Raw genomic sequence first — 13,333 nt, 5'->3', positions numbered from 1 at the left:
CAAACCACACATGGTTTACTTCCAACACATTGGCCACTACAAAAAAATGTCCATCACGCCACTCTTGTGTTAATCTATGCACGGTCTGAAGCATGTGTGTGGGAATGTATGTGAATGTTTTACTGTTATATCTTATTAGTATTTTAAGTATTCTATCTATTTTATTTATTGAATTTTATTGTTTTATTTATATTTTGATATTGCTAGGGATGATGCAATGATCGGGGACCATTCTTAATTTCGTTGTTCTCATGACAATGACAATAAAGTTTCTGATTCTGATTCTGACATTGGACTTCATTATTTTTCTGTTAAATTCTAATGTCCCTCAGGTCAAGTGCTGCATTTTCAGCTTGCTATCAGTAACAATTACTCACATACATCTGATATTTACATATGTCTGGCTGAAGGAATGAATGAAGAATGAATAGGTGTCTTGTTGTGACGTTTAACGATGTAGGGTGGTGCTACAATGTGACAACACATTCCAAGAGATCAGCAATCTATTCAAGGAAACCCTCTTGCAAGAAGTAGGTGAGACTTCGTAGAATAGTTGTGTATTTCCACAAATTTGTCATAAACAGGGCAGCAAATGGTTACACAGCCACTATACTGCCATTATTAGTGAATGCAAGAACTTCCAAATCAGGTTACTGAACAACTAATTTCTTCCTAGTTGAACTTTGCGCTCTCGTGCGCACTCTTCAGCAGTCAGTTAATGTTTTAGGGCTTCATACACAGTCAAAAAGCAGTGCACAACGTTCAAGATCCAACACTTTTAATTCCACAACATGAATCAAAATCTACAGTATTTTATCAACGTCCTTTGAGGAGGTCTGTCAATGAAAAAACCCCAACATGTACTCTTTAATCTACACATCAGTTTTAGGAGCATTTCTTTTTTTTGGCATTCATCATCACTCATACAATCATTTCCTTCACACACATCAGACTAATAAATTAGAGCTATCTAGCATGTGGGACACACGGTAATCTAAACAACACAAATGACCATCAACAATGAATGGAAATATTACAGAACGTCACAGGTCCAGTCAGTTCTGCATTAGCGCTGCAGCACTCTGCACTGAGACGGATTTCATGTTGTACTCGTCCACCGTCATTCATTTTGTTGTCTTTAGCACTCTCTGTCTCTCTTTCCCATCCCCACCCTCCAGACACGCACACTTTTCTGGGTAAACTGTACACCGTGCAGTGAGTGTGACTTCTGAAAGTCAGTTTTTATCAAGTTGTCAAACAGATAACTTACATTAGACCACAGATCCATTCAACATAGGAGGGTTTGGTTCTTACTTACATGAGAAAAACTCAAAATACAGGTACATTCTAAGTTCCTCAGTTAATTAACTATTAAGCAAAAGAGCTTTTAAATTGTGACATTGTTCAAAAAGAAGATTTTTCAAAGTGCTTGTTTTCTTCATCCAGCAGTCCAAATCCCAAACAGAACAAGATAAATAACAACCTGGGAAAATTTAAATTGTTACTTTTTACTTCTACAGATTTAAACTATGGATTAAACTATGTCTTGGTTATTTGTTAAACGTGGCTAGTTCAGTTTTCCAGAGTCTAAGGTGACCTTTACTGTACAGAGTCTAACCCTAACATCTGTTTGTTCTGGCAAAATACTGCTATAAAAATCACTTTGTGGTTCTCAAAGTGAGGTCCAAGGACCTCTAGAGGTCACTGAGCTGAGGTCAGGGCACCACAGAATAATCATTAATTGGTCATTTATGCTATTAATGTTTTTCAACAGCTACGAACAAAATTCAGATGGGTCTGTGGTCTAATGTTCATCTGTTGGGGGTGATGTGGGGGGTGAGCAGGTCCCCTTTGAACCAGCAGATGGGGCTGAAGTTTCATCCTGTATCTTTAACATAAACATTGTGCATTGGTTCACAATACATGAACAAAACTAGATTCCCCCCCACAGAAACTTTAGTGATTTAACGAGACAGTTAAAATGAGAAAAAGACTTTCAAAGAATTTCATCTCTGGTTTTGGGAAAAAGCAACATAATAAGGACCTTTTCCCACCTTCAGTTTGTAACCATACAAAACAATTCACTCAGACACTGACATACTACAGCACATTTATACACGAGTGTATACAGCTCAAATCTGATTTGTTTTTCTGGCGTCTTACACTTACGATTGTGGCAGTGGCATCAGCTGGTTAGAAACTAAATATATGGCATGTTATCTTTTTTTTTTTAAACACCAAATATTTGTACAATATATACATAAATAAATATGTGTTTTTTTCTCTCTCTCTGTCAGTGCTCAGGATGAGGAGAAGCATGTGGGACTCCATTATGGATCCATTTAACTCAAAGGTTAGTTCCTCAGTGACAGTCAAGTTCAGTCAAAGGTTTGAGCTCTACGTCCAAGGAAAGCAGTTCTAGCTCACAGTTCTGATATATGTCCACAATCCCAGTCTGTGTTTGGATACTGGGAGATGTGGCTGTACACGAGTCCTCTTAAAAGCTCATATATGAGGCGGAACAGCTTTATGGTAGATCCCTGATGTCAGCCCAGTTCCAGTATGTCCAGTTAAAGCAGTACTGGCCTCACTGTACATGGAGGGTGGAGCGGTGGCTTTCTGTGGCCAACAGGGACAGCATCGAGCCACAAACCTCCTCCAGGACTCTAAAGTTTTTCCCGACCAAATCCAGACTCCTGAGGTGATGCCCACCACTAAGCACATGAAATATTTGAGCATGAAGACGGCGTAGTCCGGGCCTAGTCCCAAGCGCTGGCGTTCGGACGGGCAGAGGCAGGCCAAAGCTCGCTCCCAGCCAGGCCGGTAGTGCTGCTCATACACCAGGCAGGCCACCACAATAGTGGCGGGGACAGTGTACAGCACCGTAAAGAGCCCGATGCGAATCATCAGCCGCTCCAGTTTGTCCGTCTTGGTGCCACCTTGCTTGATGATGCTCCTGATGCGGAACAGAGAAACAAAGCCGGCGAGTAAGAAAAGCGATCCGGTGAAGAGGTAAACCACAAGAGGTGCGAGCACAAATCCCCTCAGATTCTCCAGACTCTGGTTCCCCACATAGCAGATTCCAGCCACAGGGTCCCCGTCCACAGAGCTGAGAGCCAGCACCACGATGGTCTTGACGCTGGGGATGAGCCAAGCGGCGAGGTGGAAATACTGTGAGTATCCCGCGATGGCCTCGCTGCCCCACTTCATCCCTGCGGCCAGAAACCAGGTGAAGGACAGCACCACCCACCAGATGGAGCTGGCCATGCCGAAGAAGTACACCAGCAAGAAGACGAGGGTGCAGAGAGCGGGGCCGTTGGTGTCATAGAGGATGTGCAGGTGGTCGCCGCTGGCGCCACACGCCACTCGCTCGTGACCTGCCACCAGCCGGATGATGTAACCCAAGGAGACAAAGAGGTAGCAGGCAGCCAGGAAGATGATGGGCCTCTCTGGGTACTTGAAGCGTTCCATGTCAATGAGAAAGGTGGCAACGGTTGTCAAGGTGGAGATGAAGCACAGCACCGACCACAGTCCCACCCAGAAGCTAGTAAAGGCGTGCTCATCTGGCGAGAAGAAAGGCAGGTGGCAGGGCTGGGCGCAGTTGAGCTGTGGGCCAGTCTGGACCCGGCCATACAGGCTGTGAGACTCCCTCATGATGGGGATCAGCGGCTCTCTGCAGCGGCACTCCCTGTCGCACTGCGGGGGGCTCGGCGGTCTAGTCCTGCCCTTAGGGGTGGGCTTGGGGAACGGGGGAGCCAGGGTGGTGGTCTCGCTGCTGTTCTGGTCCATGCACAGGGTCTCGTCCCCTAGCTGTGGCAGCTGCTCACAGCTCATCCTCTCGGGCCACTCAAAGCCATACTGACTCATGAGAGGCGAGCAGCCCCGTTTGGCTCGTTCACACACCGAGCGGCAGGGTGGGAGCGGCTTGCGGTAGTCTGGCAGGCAGATTGGTGTGTACATGCTGCACAGGAAGAAGAGTAAGTCCGGGGAGCAGCGGATCCGGACCAGGGGCCAGAACTGGTGGACCTCCAGGCCCACCTCTTCCTGGGTGTCGTGGTTAAACTGATTGGGCATGTGGGTCAGGTTGTAACCAATGCCCCGACACATGGGCACAGTTATGGGCTCACACACCAGATCCTTAGAAGCACCTAATGTGAAGCCAGGGGAGTGGAGGAGCAGCAGCAGCAGCATTATGAGGGGCCACGGCATGTGTCTCACTGTAGATGCCATAAATAAATATTAAAATTCACAACGATTCATTTGGAGTCATTTAACGAAGAAATCTAATACAAGAGTCCTTTTACTGCATGGTCATCTCAGAAACCTGACTGAGAACTTTCTTCTTCTGGTGAATAAATCTGGACATAAACAGCCTCTTAATGGTTAAAGCATAAGCTGAAGTCTGACGGTAAATCCAGTTGATCCTGCGAGCAGCTGTCAATCATTCACCAGAGCTCCTGCAATCATTACGGAGAAAGTTCATCTCCGGCTGTCACGTTCCACTAAATTTAACATTTTGTTGTTGTTGTCGTTGTTGTTTTTGTTTTTACACCGTTTCCTTCCGATAATTCACAGACGCCAGAAAAAGTGGCATCATGAAGTAGAAAATGTCCGTGACAACGTGAACAAACACAGAGCAAAGAGCGGTTCTCCGGTGTACGACAAACGTGTGGCTGTCTCCAGCGCACGAAGCTCGGTGCGTAAAATCCACTTGTCGTGTCCTCTCGGGCTGGTTTATTCCGTCAGCAGCATTATTTTCAAACTTTTAAAAGTGTCCCCTCTGCCGCACCTGTTGCACTTCTCTAGGAGGGAAAACGAAATAAAACACGAGAATAATCCGCAAATGTTCTTCAGGGTAAAAACTTATTAGTGCAGCAGCGCGTGTCAGCCTCGCGCACTGAGCCCGAGGACGGAATAAAGTCCGTTTGAAACTGCAGCACCTCCTCACCGCGCCGAGGGTCTGCTGCATTCAAGGCTGTCGGAAATGTCACAATTTCTCCTTGAACACACCTTTCGAGTTTCTTCTTACTTGAAATGAAACAAAATCGGGTATTTCTGCCAAGCAAAGTCAGTACGGTGTCCGATTTTTATTACAGAAATGTGTTTTCAATTTTTAGACATTTTTATGTGTATAAAGTACTCCATTTAATAAAAACAAATACAAAATGAAAGAAGAAAAATAAAATTAGGTTACAAGGTTACAATTTTTGTGAAGTAGCTGCTACACACTGATTCTCGATATTGAATGGACTATTTTTAAGGGTATTTTTGTCGCCTGTCTATTATTATGCAGTTAAAAAACGTTCTTCTTGGCCAGGTTTTTATAATGAGGCAAAAACCTGTATTTCAGTGCTTTGTTTGGTCTCTAGTAAAACCCTAAAAGCACTCAGTTTTTCTTTTACAAATGAAAACGTTCTTTATATAAAGAAAACGCACACGTTGGCTTTATTTACGTATTTATTTATTAGTAAAATGTGAACTCCTTTATTTGTGTTTCCTTTTGTAGCGCAGCTCAACAAAGCGCCTGTGCGGTTAGAGCGCATGTTTGGGATTGTCCCCAGTATCGAGCAGCACATGAACGCATCAGTGAGTCATATTTATGACTTCCTGCATTAGGGGCTGGAGTTTACCGGGAGAGCTTGAAGGTATCAGATGATGGATAAGGTCTCTCCACCCACTCACACCTCCACCACAGGACCACACACACACACACACGCACTAAACGGACTTCTCCATTCATTTTCAGTGAAGCAGACACGTGCATTATAATCCACGAGGTTCATGCTTTATTATTATTATTATTATTATTATTATTATTATTATTACTATTATTATTATTATTGAATGCTCCTCCGTTTTGTTGACTTTGTTGTCATTCATTGCTTGTTTTTTCCTGACAAAACTGTAATTCTTGATATGTTTTTAATAAATATAAGTAAACTTTATATTTATTGTTGCTGTCAGTCACTTCTGTTTAGTCATTCTGTTTCCATTTATCAGAACTCACAGTTACACATATAATGTATTTAATATCATATGGCAATAAGAAAAACAAAACAGACACCAGGTTATAGTCAATAAATGATGAAATTCTCATTAATAGTTTGGCTTTTTGATGGTTTAGCATCCATTAAACTGTTTACACATTTAACTGTTATTGTTTGGAGTTGAGCATGTCATTTTTTTATTTTCATTTTTTGTCTTGTCCTTTGTTACATATAATTATTTTTTGTTGTTCAGGTGTAATAACAGGTCTTTTGTTTACGGCCTGTTGTTCACTCCTTGCTTGGTCTACTTATGCTGAACATGCCATTAACTGTAAATGATGCACCGAAACAAGAACAACAAGAATTTACTGATCATTATTATTATTCATTTATTTTACCATGTTACAATGGACCCATATTTACCTTCCTCCCTGCCGCCATACTAAGGTGAAATTTACCCTAAAAGGACTTTTCAGTCTGCACAGCTTACAATACCCGGCAACAGTGTTTAGTGTAGCAGTGTGTTTCAGTATTTCTTCATTTCTTTCCATTAATCAAAGAACAAAAATCAGTGTATGAGACAGTTTTCAAGGTGTATCTAGGGATGGATGCTTTAATTGCCTCCATACAAAGCTAAAGAAGGTTAGGAGAGTGGAGGTGTCCTCTGCCGTGTGAGTTAAACAAAGTCTGCTTTATTTGGAGTTAATGAAATTAGAAGCCTTTTCTTGTCAAATAGACCAAATTGAATCACTGACCTGTTTAAACTCCAACGCCGACTGATGTTCAGGTCTCCTCACATGGCAGCACTGGGCCTTGATTAGATCTCAGAAATCATGTTGACGGAGATTTGCATGAACCTTGCATCCACGATGCACTGATCAGAGCAGACACATGAAGAATGATGTAAATGGTATAAAGGACACTGTTTGGAAGGAAGAAAAAATAAACACTATTAAAGTTTTTTTTTAAGCTGTTATATTGTTACAGAGTTGTTACAGTATGTTTGGATCTTTTTCAGTCTTTTAATATAAATAACAATTTAATCTATATTTGCTTTATTAAATTAAATATCCTTTTTTAAATTGCCATCAGTTTCACACATGATGCAGTGTATCCACATCATCGCCTCAAGGTCACAATAGTAACATAAAAAATAATAATAATTTTTTAGTGAACCTATTGAAAGAATTTTTGTTCATTCTGCCGCGAAGTAAAATCAGTTCCTCATATTTGAAAGTTAAAACAAAGCAGAGCAGTTTTACTGAAGCTGATAGCAACAATGTAAGTTCTACTTTAAAAGGGGAAAACTCTGTGCGCCTGCTTAAGCAAGATAGTAATTCTAAACTGGGATCGTGGAGTACTGGACAGTTTTTTTGAAACCTGGAGTTATGGACAGGTTTCCTTGGTTATCAGAGCAGCATGCACGTGGGTGTGTAAGGGAGTGTAGGTTGCCAGCTAAGGTCTGAGAAATGCTCGCAATGAACGCACTGATATCTAAATGAAGTGGTAAAAAAAATCAGTTGTGCTCGATAGCAGATCTCCTAACGCTGCTCTCTCTCTGTAGCCACACTGTACAAAGGTCACAGCTCTGGCTGGGGGACAAAGGTTTCCAAAGGTGCGTTTGTGTGTTTTTGTGTGTGTGTGTGTGTGTGTGTGTGTGTGTGTGTGTGTGTGTGTGTGTGTGTGTGTGTGTGTGTGTGTGTGTGTGTGTGTTCAGCATATCAGCTGAGACGAGTCTTTCTGATTTACCCCTCCTCGGCTCACACTGATAGATTAAAGCAAACAATGAGGAGTTCATATGTAAAGCTGGCAAGGCATCAATCTGTCACGTATACCAAAGCACACACACAGACACACAAACATATGCATGTGATTACTTGTGCCAGTTGTGTTTGCCTAAGATTTAAGGGAGAACACACGGAGACGTGACCTGCATCACTAGATGTTCAGGTAACCACAACACACACACATCTGTACTTGTTTCACCCGCGAGGACTCTCAGTGCTTCCCACAGCCTGCTGAAGAATTTCTGTCCACAAGACAAAATTAATGTCTATTTAAGTGACTGCAATGAGGATCTCTAAGGTTGCTGTTCGATGCCATGCATCCAAAGCAGTACTTCATATGTTGCTTAGCTTGGCTTTGTATTCCTTAACCACAGTTTTCAAAGTAACCAGTGTTTTCCAAAAACATATCTGTATGATGAACAGCTAAAGTGAGGGAAACAATTCTTTGATCATCTGCTTAAAGTTTGCTCCCTTATAAAGAAATTCTCTAACAATCCTCTAATAATAAGTATTTGATTGGCTATGTGCACATGTGGCACACAGATTACAATCAGTCAGTCAGTTGATCAATTGCACATACTCCAGATCAAAATTCTTTTGTGTATAAAACACACCTGTCCACAGAGCCAACTTCTTCCACTGAAGAATCTCTCCACCACCATTGGCAAGATCAGAGAGCTGTCAAAGGATGTCGGGGACAAGATCGTAGACCTGTACAAGGCTGGCATGAGCTACGAGACCATCAGCAAGAAGCTTGATGAGAAAGTGACAACTGTCAGTGGGATTATCGGAAATGGAAGAAATGTAAAATGACCATCAATGCAAGATCTTGGCCCATGGGGTGAGGATGATCATGAGAAAGGTGGTGGTACCACAGTCACCAAGAACACCACCGGTAACACTCTCATTAATGGCACCATCAACTACTAAGTCATGTTTTGCTTGGGAATCAAGCAAACATGTAAATCAATTTATATTTTTTATGTAATGAGTTCTTTATGGATGTTTGGTTGATGTTCTCCATTAAAATGAAACAAGCATAAAAACAGGGGGTTCATTTCTTTCTAAGTGTACAAACTTCAGCAGGGGATCAAATGATGATTTTCCCAACTGTATGATCTATACTTGGTGCAGGGACCGAGCCTCAGGTCCCAGGAAATGTGTAATGACAGTGGGTGGGTTAGTGGATGCGAGGTGTGTTCAAGGAAGTATAAAAGGTGTTAAAGCCTTTACACATGTTCTCACTTTCTTCGTCTTCTTTTGTTTAACAACAACTGGATCAGCTGATCATCGCTTGATGTCAACTTTTTTTCTCAATGTGATTTTTCTGAAAACTATCGTTTTTTGTTGCATAAATGCAATGCTTTTGATATATATATATATATATATATATATATATATATATATATATATATATATATATATATATGTGTGTGTGTGTGTGTGTGTGTGTGTGTGTGTGTGTGTGTGTGTGTGTGTGTGTAGATATAGATATATGACAAGTTTCCATCAGGAAATATGGAATTTCGTGACATTTTTTTTGTAAAGGCCTTTAAGCTAAAAACCTATGATAGCTAATCTGTTTTGTTTTTTTTGCTAATTCTTGTCTACAAATGTCACTTGCCAAGGACTGTAGCCATTGTGCATTTAATGATTAATTGTCTGTCTGCCTGTCCATGAATATAACCAACAATCAGTCCAATGTTTTTGTATGAACAGCAACAAGAACAAAATAACACAATCACCAGATTCATGGCGAGCCAGCAAGCAAACTGCTGTTATGTCTCTGTTACACAAGACGCAGATGCATTTTTGACATAATCTTTAATATGTCGACCGTTAATTTGGTTTATATTTGGTTTATTATCTTTAAAGAAAGACAGTCTATTGTTCTGTAAAATCTGCAAGGAGCTTGCACTTCATACCTCATAGACACAATTTTTAAGCTATTTTATCCAACTCGTTGTTTCCCCAAATCTTTAGAATTAGTTGGAAATTGCAAAGCTAGCGAATAATCCACATAACAGACCTTATAGAATAAGTTGCAATCAGCTGGAATTGTCTTTCAAAACCAATTCCCCAACAGTTTGGCAGCTCATGAAACCTCTTCTGCCTGGCTTGTCACTGGTTTGTTGAAGGCGTTCAATAAAAAAAAAAACAACAAAAAAACATCTCATTAAGGATTTAAGTAGAAAACAGTGGATCTACCCTTTAACCTTGGTAAAAGCACACTGACAATCAGAGGCCTGCTGAAAGCGTCGATGTGGCCAAACGAGCGTCTGAACAACCAGGTCACTGGGAACACTGGGGCCCTGCCAGCTTTTGTGTAGCGGCTCAATAAATGTCGAGGGGGGGTACTGTGTATGTGTGCGTGTCAAAGCCATGCACTCTCCACTCATGTTGGGAGAGCAGAGGCCCGGTCCTTCCTCCTCTGTGACCGTTGTCCACATTCCCCCTCCTCCTCCTCTCTTTTTCTTTCCTCGTCCTCTTTTCCTCCTTAAACTGTCTTTTGTTTTCATTTTCGTTGGCATTTCTGCTCCGTCGTTGTTCAGTCCACTAAATGAGTCTTGACTGGCTCGCAGGCCACTGGAGAAGCACAAAGGACTTCGTTCTACTCGCTACAGTTGATCCATTGTGGGCGTCCTACAATGCACTAATTGGCGATGACAATTAAGCACGGTCGACACTCAGCTTCAATTTGCCCACTGCTCGACATACATCAGAGGCAAATGAGTCAGCCTCTGAGCTCCCAGCTCTCTCACACAATATCCATGTTCACTCTAGCAGGTTTACATGCACCTTTATTCACATGGATCTTGTTTTCTCTCAGCTCAGCTTGAGGCTGAGCTCATAATCTGATCATCGGCTGCAAACTGACACGTTATCGTTTTTCACCTCAGCAAACTGTGAATTAATTTGGAAATTGTTCACGTCACACGGCGCTTTTCGGCACATGGAGATGATCCACGTGTCACAATCTGTGAATCTTGTGCTCTCATTAAACTATTGCTCTGTAAAAGGAGTTTTATCTCCTGAGACTTTGGATGAAATACTCAAATGTGGTACTAAACTCAGCTGCCAATGCAGTGCGCAGTGTGAGAATACAGGCATCTAACATCTGGTTTAAGTTAAAGTTCAACAAATTAAATAATCCCAGTTTTAGGTTGCATTGTTTTCTACCTTATATGGAGTACAATAAGTCAGCTCAGTGAATCCTCCCTTAGTTATGCTGCAATAGACGTAGGCTGCCGGGGGATTCCCATGATGCATTGAGTTTTTCCTTTCCAGTCACCTTTCTCACTCACTATGTATTAACAGACCTCTCTGCATTGAATCATATCTGTTATTAACCCCTGTCTCTCTTCCACAGCATGTCTTTATCCTGTCTTCCTTCTCTCACCCCAATCGGTCGCAGCAGATGGCCCCGCCCCTCCCTGAGCCTGGTTCTGCCGGAGGTTTCTTCCTGTTAAAAGGGAGTTTTTCCTTCCCACTGTCGCTGAAGTGCTTGCTCATAGGGGGTCATATGATTGTTGGGTTTTTCCTCTGTATCTATGAAGCGCCTTGGGGCGACTTTTGTTGTGATTTGGCGCTATATAAATAAAATTGAAATAAATTGAATTGAATTTCCAGTTTAAATGTTCTGCCCCACAAGATCTCTTTTCCACAAAGTACTGGTTTCCAATCTCTATCCCATCATGTTACCCCTCACACACCCCACACAAAAACAGATTATTGCAGGTTCGCAAAAGCTTTCAGTATCATGGCACCAGAAAAAATTCCTGGCCCAAATTTGGAATCATTCGTCGACAGGGTCTACTGCATGAAATTTGCAATTTCACAGGGAAAAATGTGCAATTATTTCATGATTTTCATTCCGGTAGAAGTTATCCTAACATCTCCTGTGTAACATTTTGTTGTGGGGTATTTCTGAGAAGACAGAACGTAGTCAAGGACTACGTTGGTGCAAAAGACATAGGATAGTCACAAGGTTAATTTGAAGGGTCGTGAGATGGTTATGATATAGAAGTTATGCTATAGACATTCACAGGTCACTTCATCAGTTAGACCCTACTAGTACTGGGTAGGACCAGTTTTACTTTCAAAGCAGTCTTAATTCTTTGTTGCATAAATTCAAAATGCTGGGAAGGTTCCTCTGAGAATTTCTGTCCATGTTGACATGATGATATCACACAGTTGCTGCAGATCTATGATGTAAATCTCCTGTTCGACCACAGTGAAGTCACTGTCATTCTCAAACTGTGACATAGTCATGTCATGTATTTACTCCAAAGTTCATTTTCACTGAAGATATACTAATGCACAGCTTCATTATCCATGGATGTATCTTAACACATTCTGAGAACAACCATATCTTTGTAAAAAATACTGTTAGCAGTTATCTTCAAGTATGACCCTTGAAGCCACACATTGATATTAAAGCCATATTAATGTCTACTGGAGGCAGGTGATGACAGGCATGACTTATGAACACATGATTTCAATCTTGCTGCATAAATACTTAAGGCATATTTGCATTTCATGTAATTTACATATTAGCAAATGTGTTCAGCATGTTTGCACACTGTATATTTATTCAGATGACTAGTAGGATACCTCTCTTTGTTTTAACAAAAAGTGTTTGCCCTCGAATTGTTTCAAGTTCCACTTTTTGTCAGTTTCCAATATTAACATCTTCTCAGACTTGTCTTTCTCCTTTCTAAAGAAAAAAAAAATCAGATTGATGTCAGTAAATCAAAACTTTGCCTTCTTGCAATGAGATGACTGATTAATAAATTACCAAGTAAAAAATCAAGTCTAATGCTGCATATACACATATCTTTCACTTGAATCAGTTGCAGTACGCATGCATCTGACAGGGCAGATATGTTGACATGACAGCATCACACAGCTGCTGCAGATTTGTCAGCTGCACATTCATGATGCGAATCACCTGTTCCAGAAGGTTCTCTTATTGGATTGAAATCTGGAGAGTGTGGAGGCCATTTGAGTGCAGTGAACTCATTGTCGTGTTCAAGAATCCAGTTTATATGATCTGAGCTTTCTGATGTGGCATGTTATCATATGAGGGTACAATGTGGTCATAAAGAGATGGACATGAGCAACATCATGCAGGCTGTGACATTTAAATTGTTCTCAGTTGATAATGAGGTGGCCAAAGTGCCTCAAGAAAATATCCCCTACACCAACAGTGTCAGCAGCATCAGTCTGAACTGTTGATACAAAGCAGGATTGATCCACGCGATCATGCTGTTTATGCTAAATTCTGAATTTACCGTCTGAATGCTTCAACAGAAATCAAGACTTGTCAGACAACAGTTTTTTCCAGTGTTCTGATTTCCGGAGTTATTTTTGTCTTCCTATCAGCAGCAGGGCTGTTACCCCTCTGACCTCAGGTATCCACAAGGCATTTTTCACCCAGAGAACTGCTGATCACTGATTATTTCCTCTTTTTTGAATCACTCTCTGTAACTCTAGTTCTCTGAAGAACCCCAAAGTTCCCCACAATTTTTACTTTTTGTATCATGACTATATTTTAAT

At 41.4% G+C, this 13,333-nt stretch overlaps 1 protein-coding gene across 1 annotated transcript; it reads right to left on the bottom strand.

The window, feature by feature from the left end:
- Positions 1-364: 364 nt before the first annotated feature.
- On the bottom strand, positions 365-4,927 carry fzd5 (frizzled class receptor 5). Its single transcript, XM_085383724.1, has one exon. It carries the CDS (start codon positions 4,228-4,230, stop codon positions 2,506-2,508), a length of 1,725 nt encoding a protein of 574 aa, XP_085239850.1. The 5' UTR covers positions 4,231-4,927; the 3' UTR covers positions 365-2,505.
- Positions 4,928-13,333: the final 8,406 nt, after the last annotated feature.

This window comes from Rhamphochromis longiceps, linkage group LG16 (assembly GCF_057381845.1).
Source record: "Rhamphochromis longiceps isolate RC_006_pf linkage group LG16, R_longiceps_female_GT1.1, whole genome shotgun sequence".
NCBI lineage: Eukaryota > Metazoa > Chordata > Actinopteri > Cichliformes > Cichlidae > Rhamphochromis > Rhamphochromis longiceps.
This window is presented reverse-complemented; position numbering and strand designations above follow the sequence as displayed.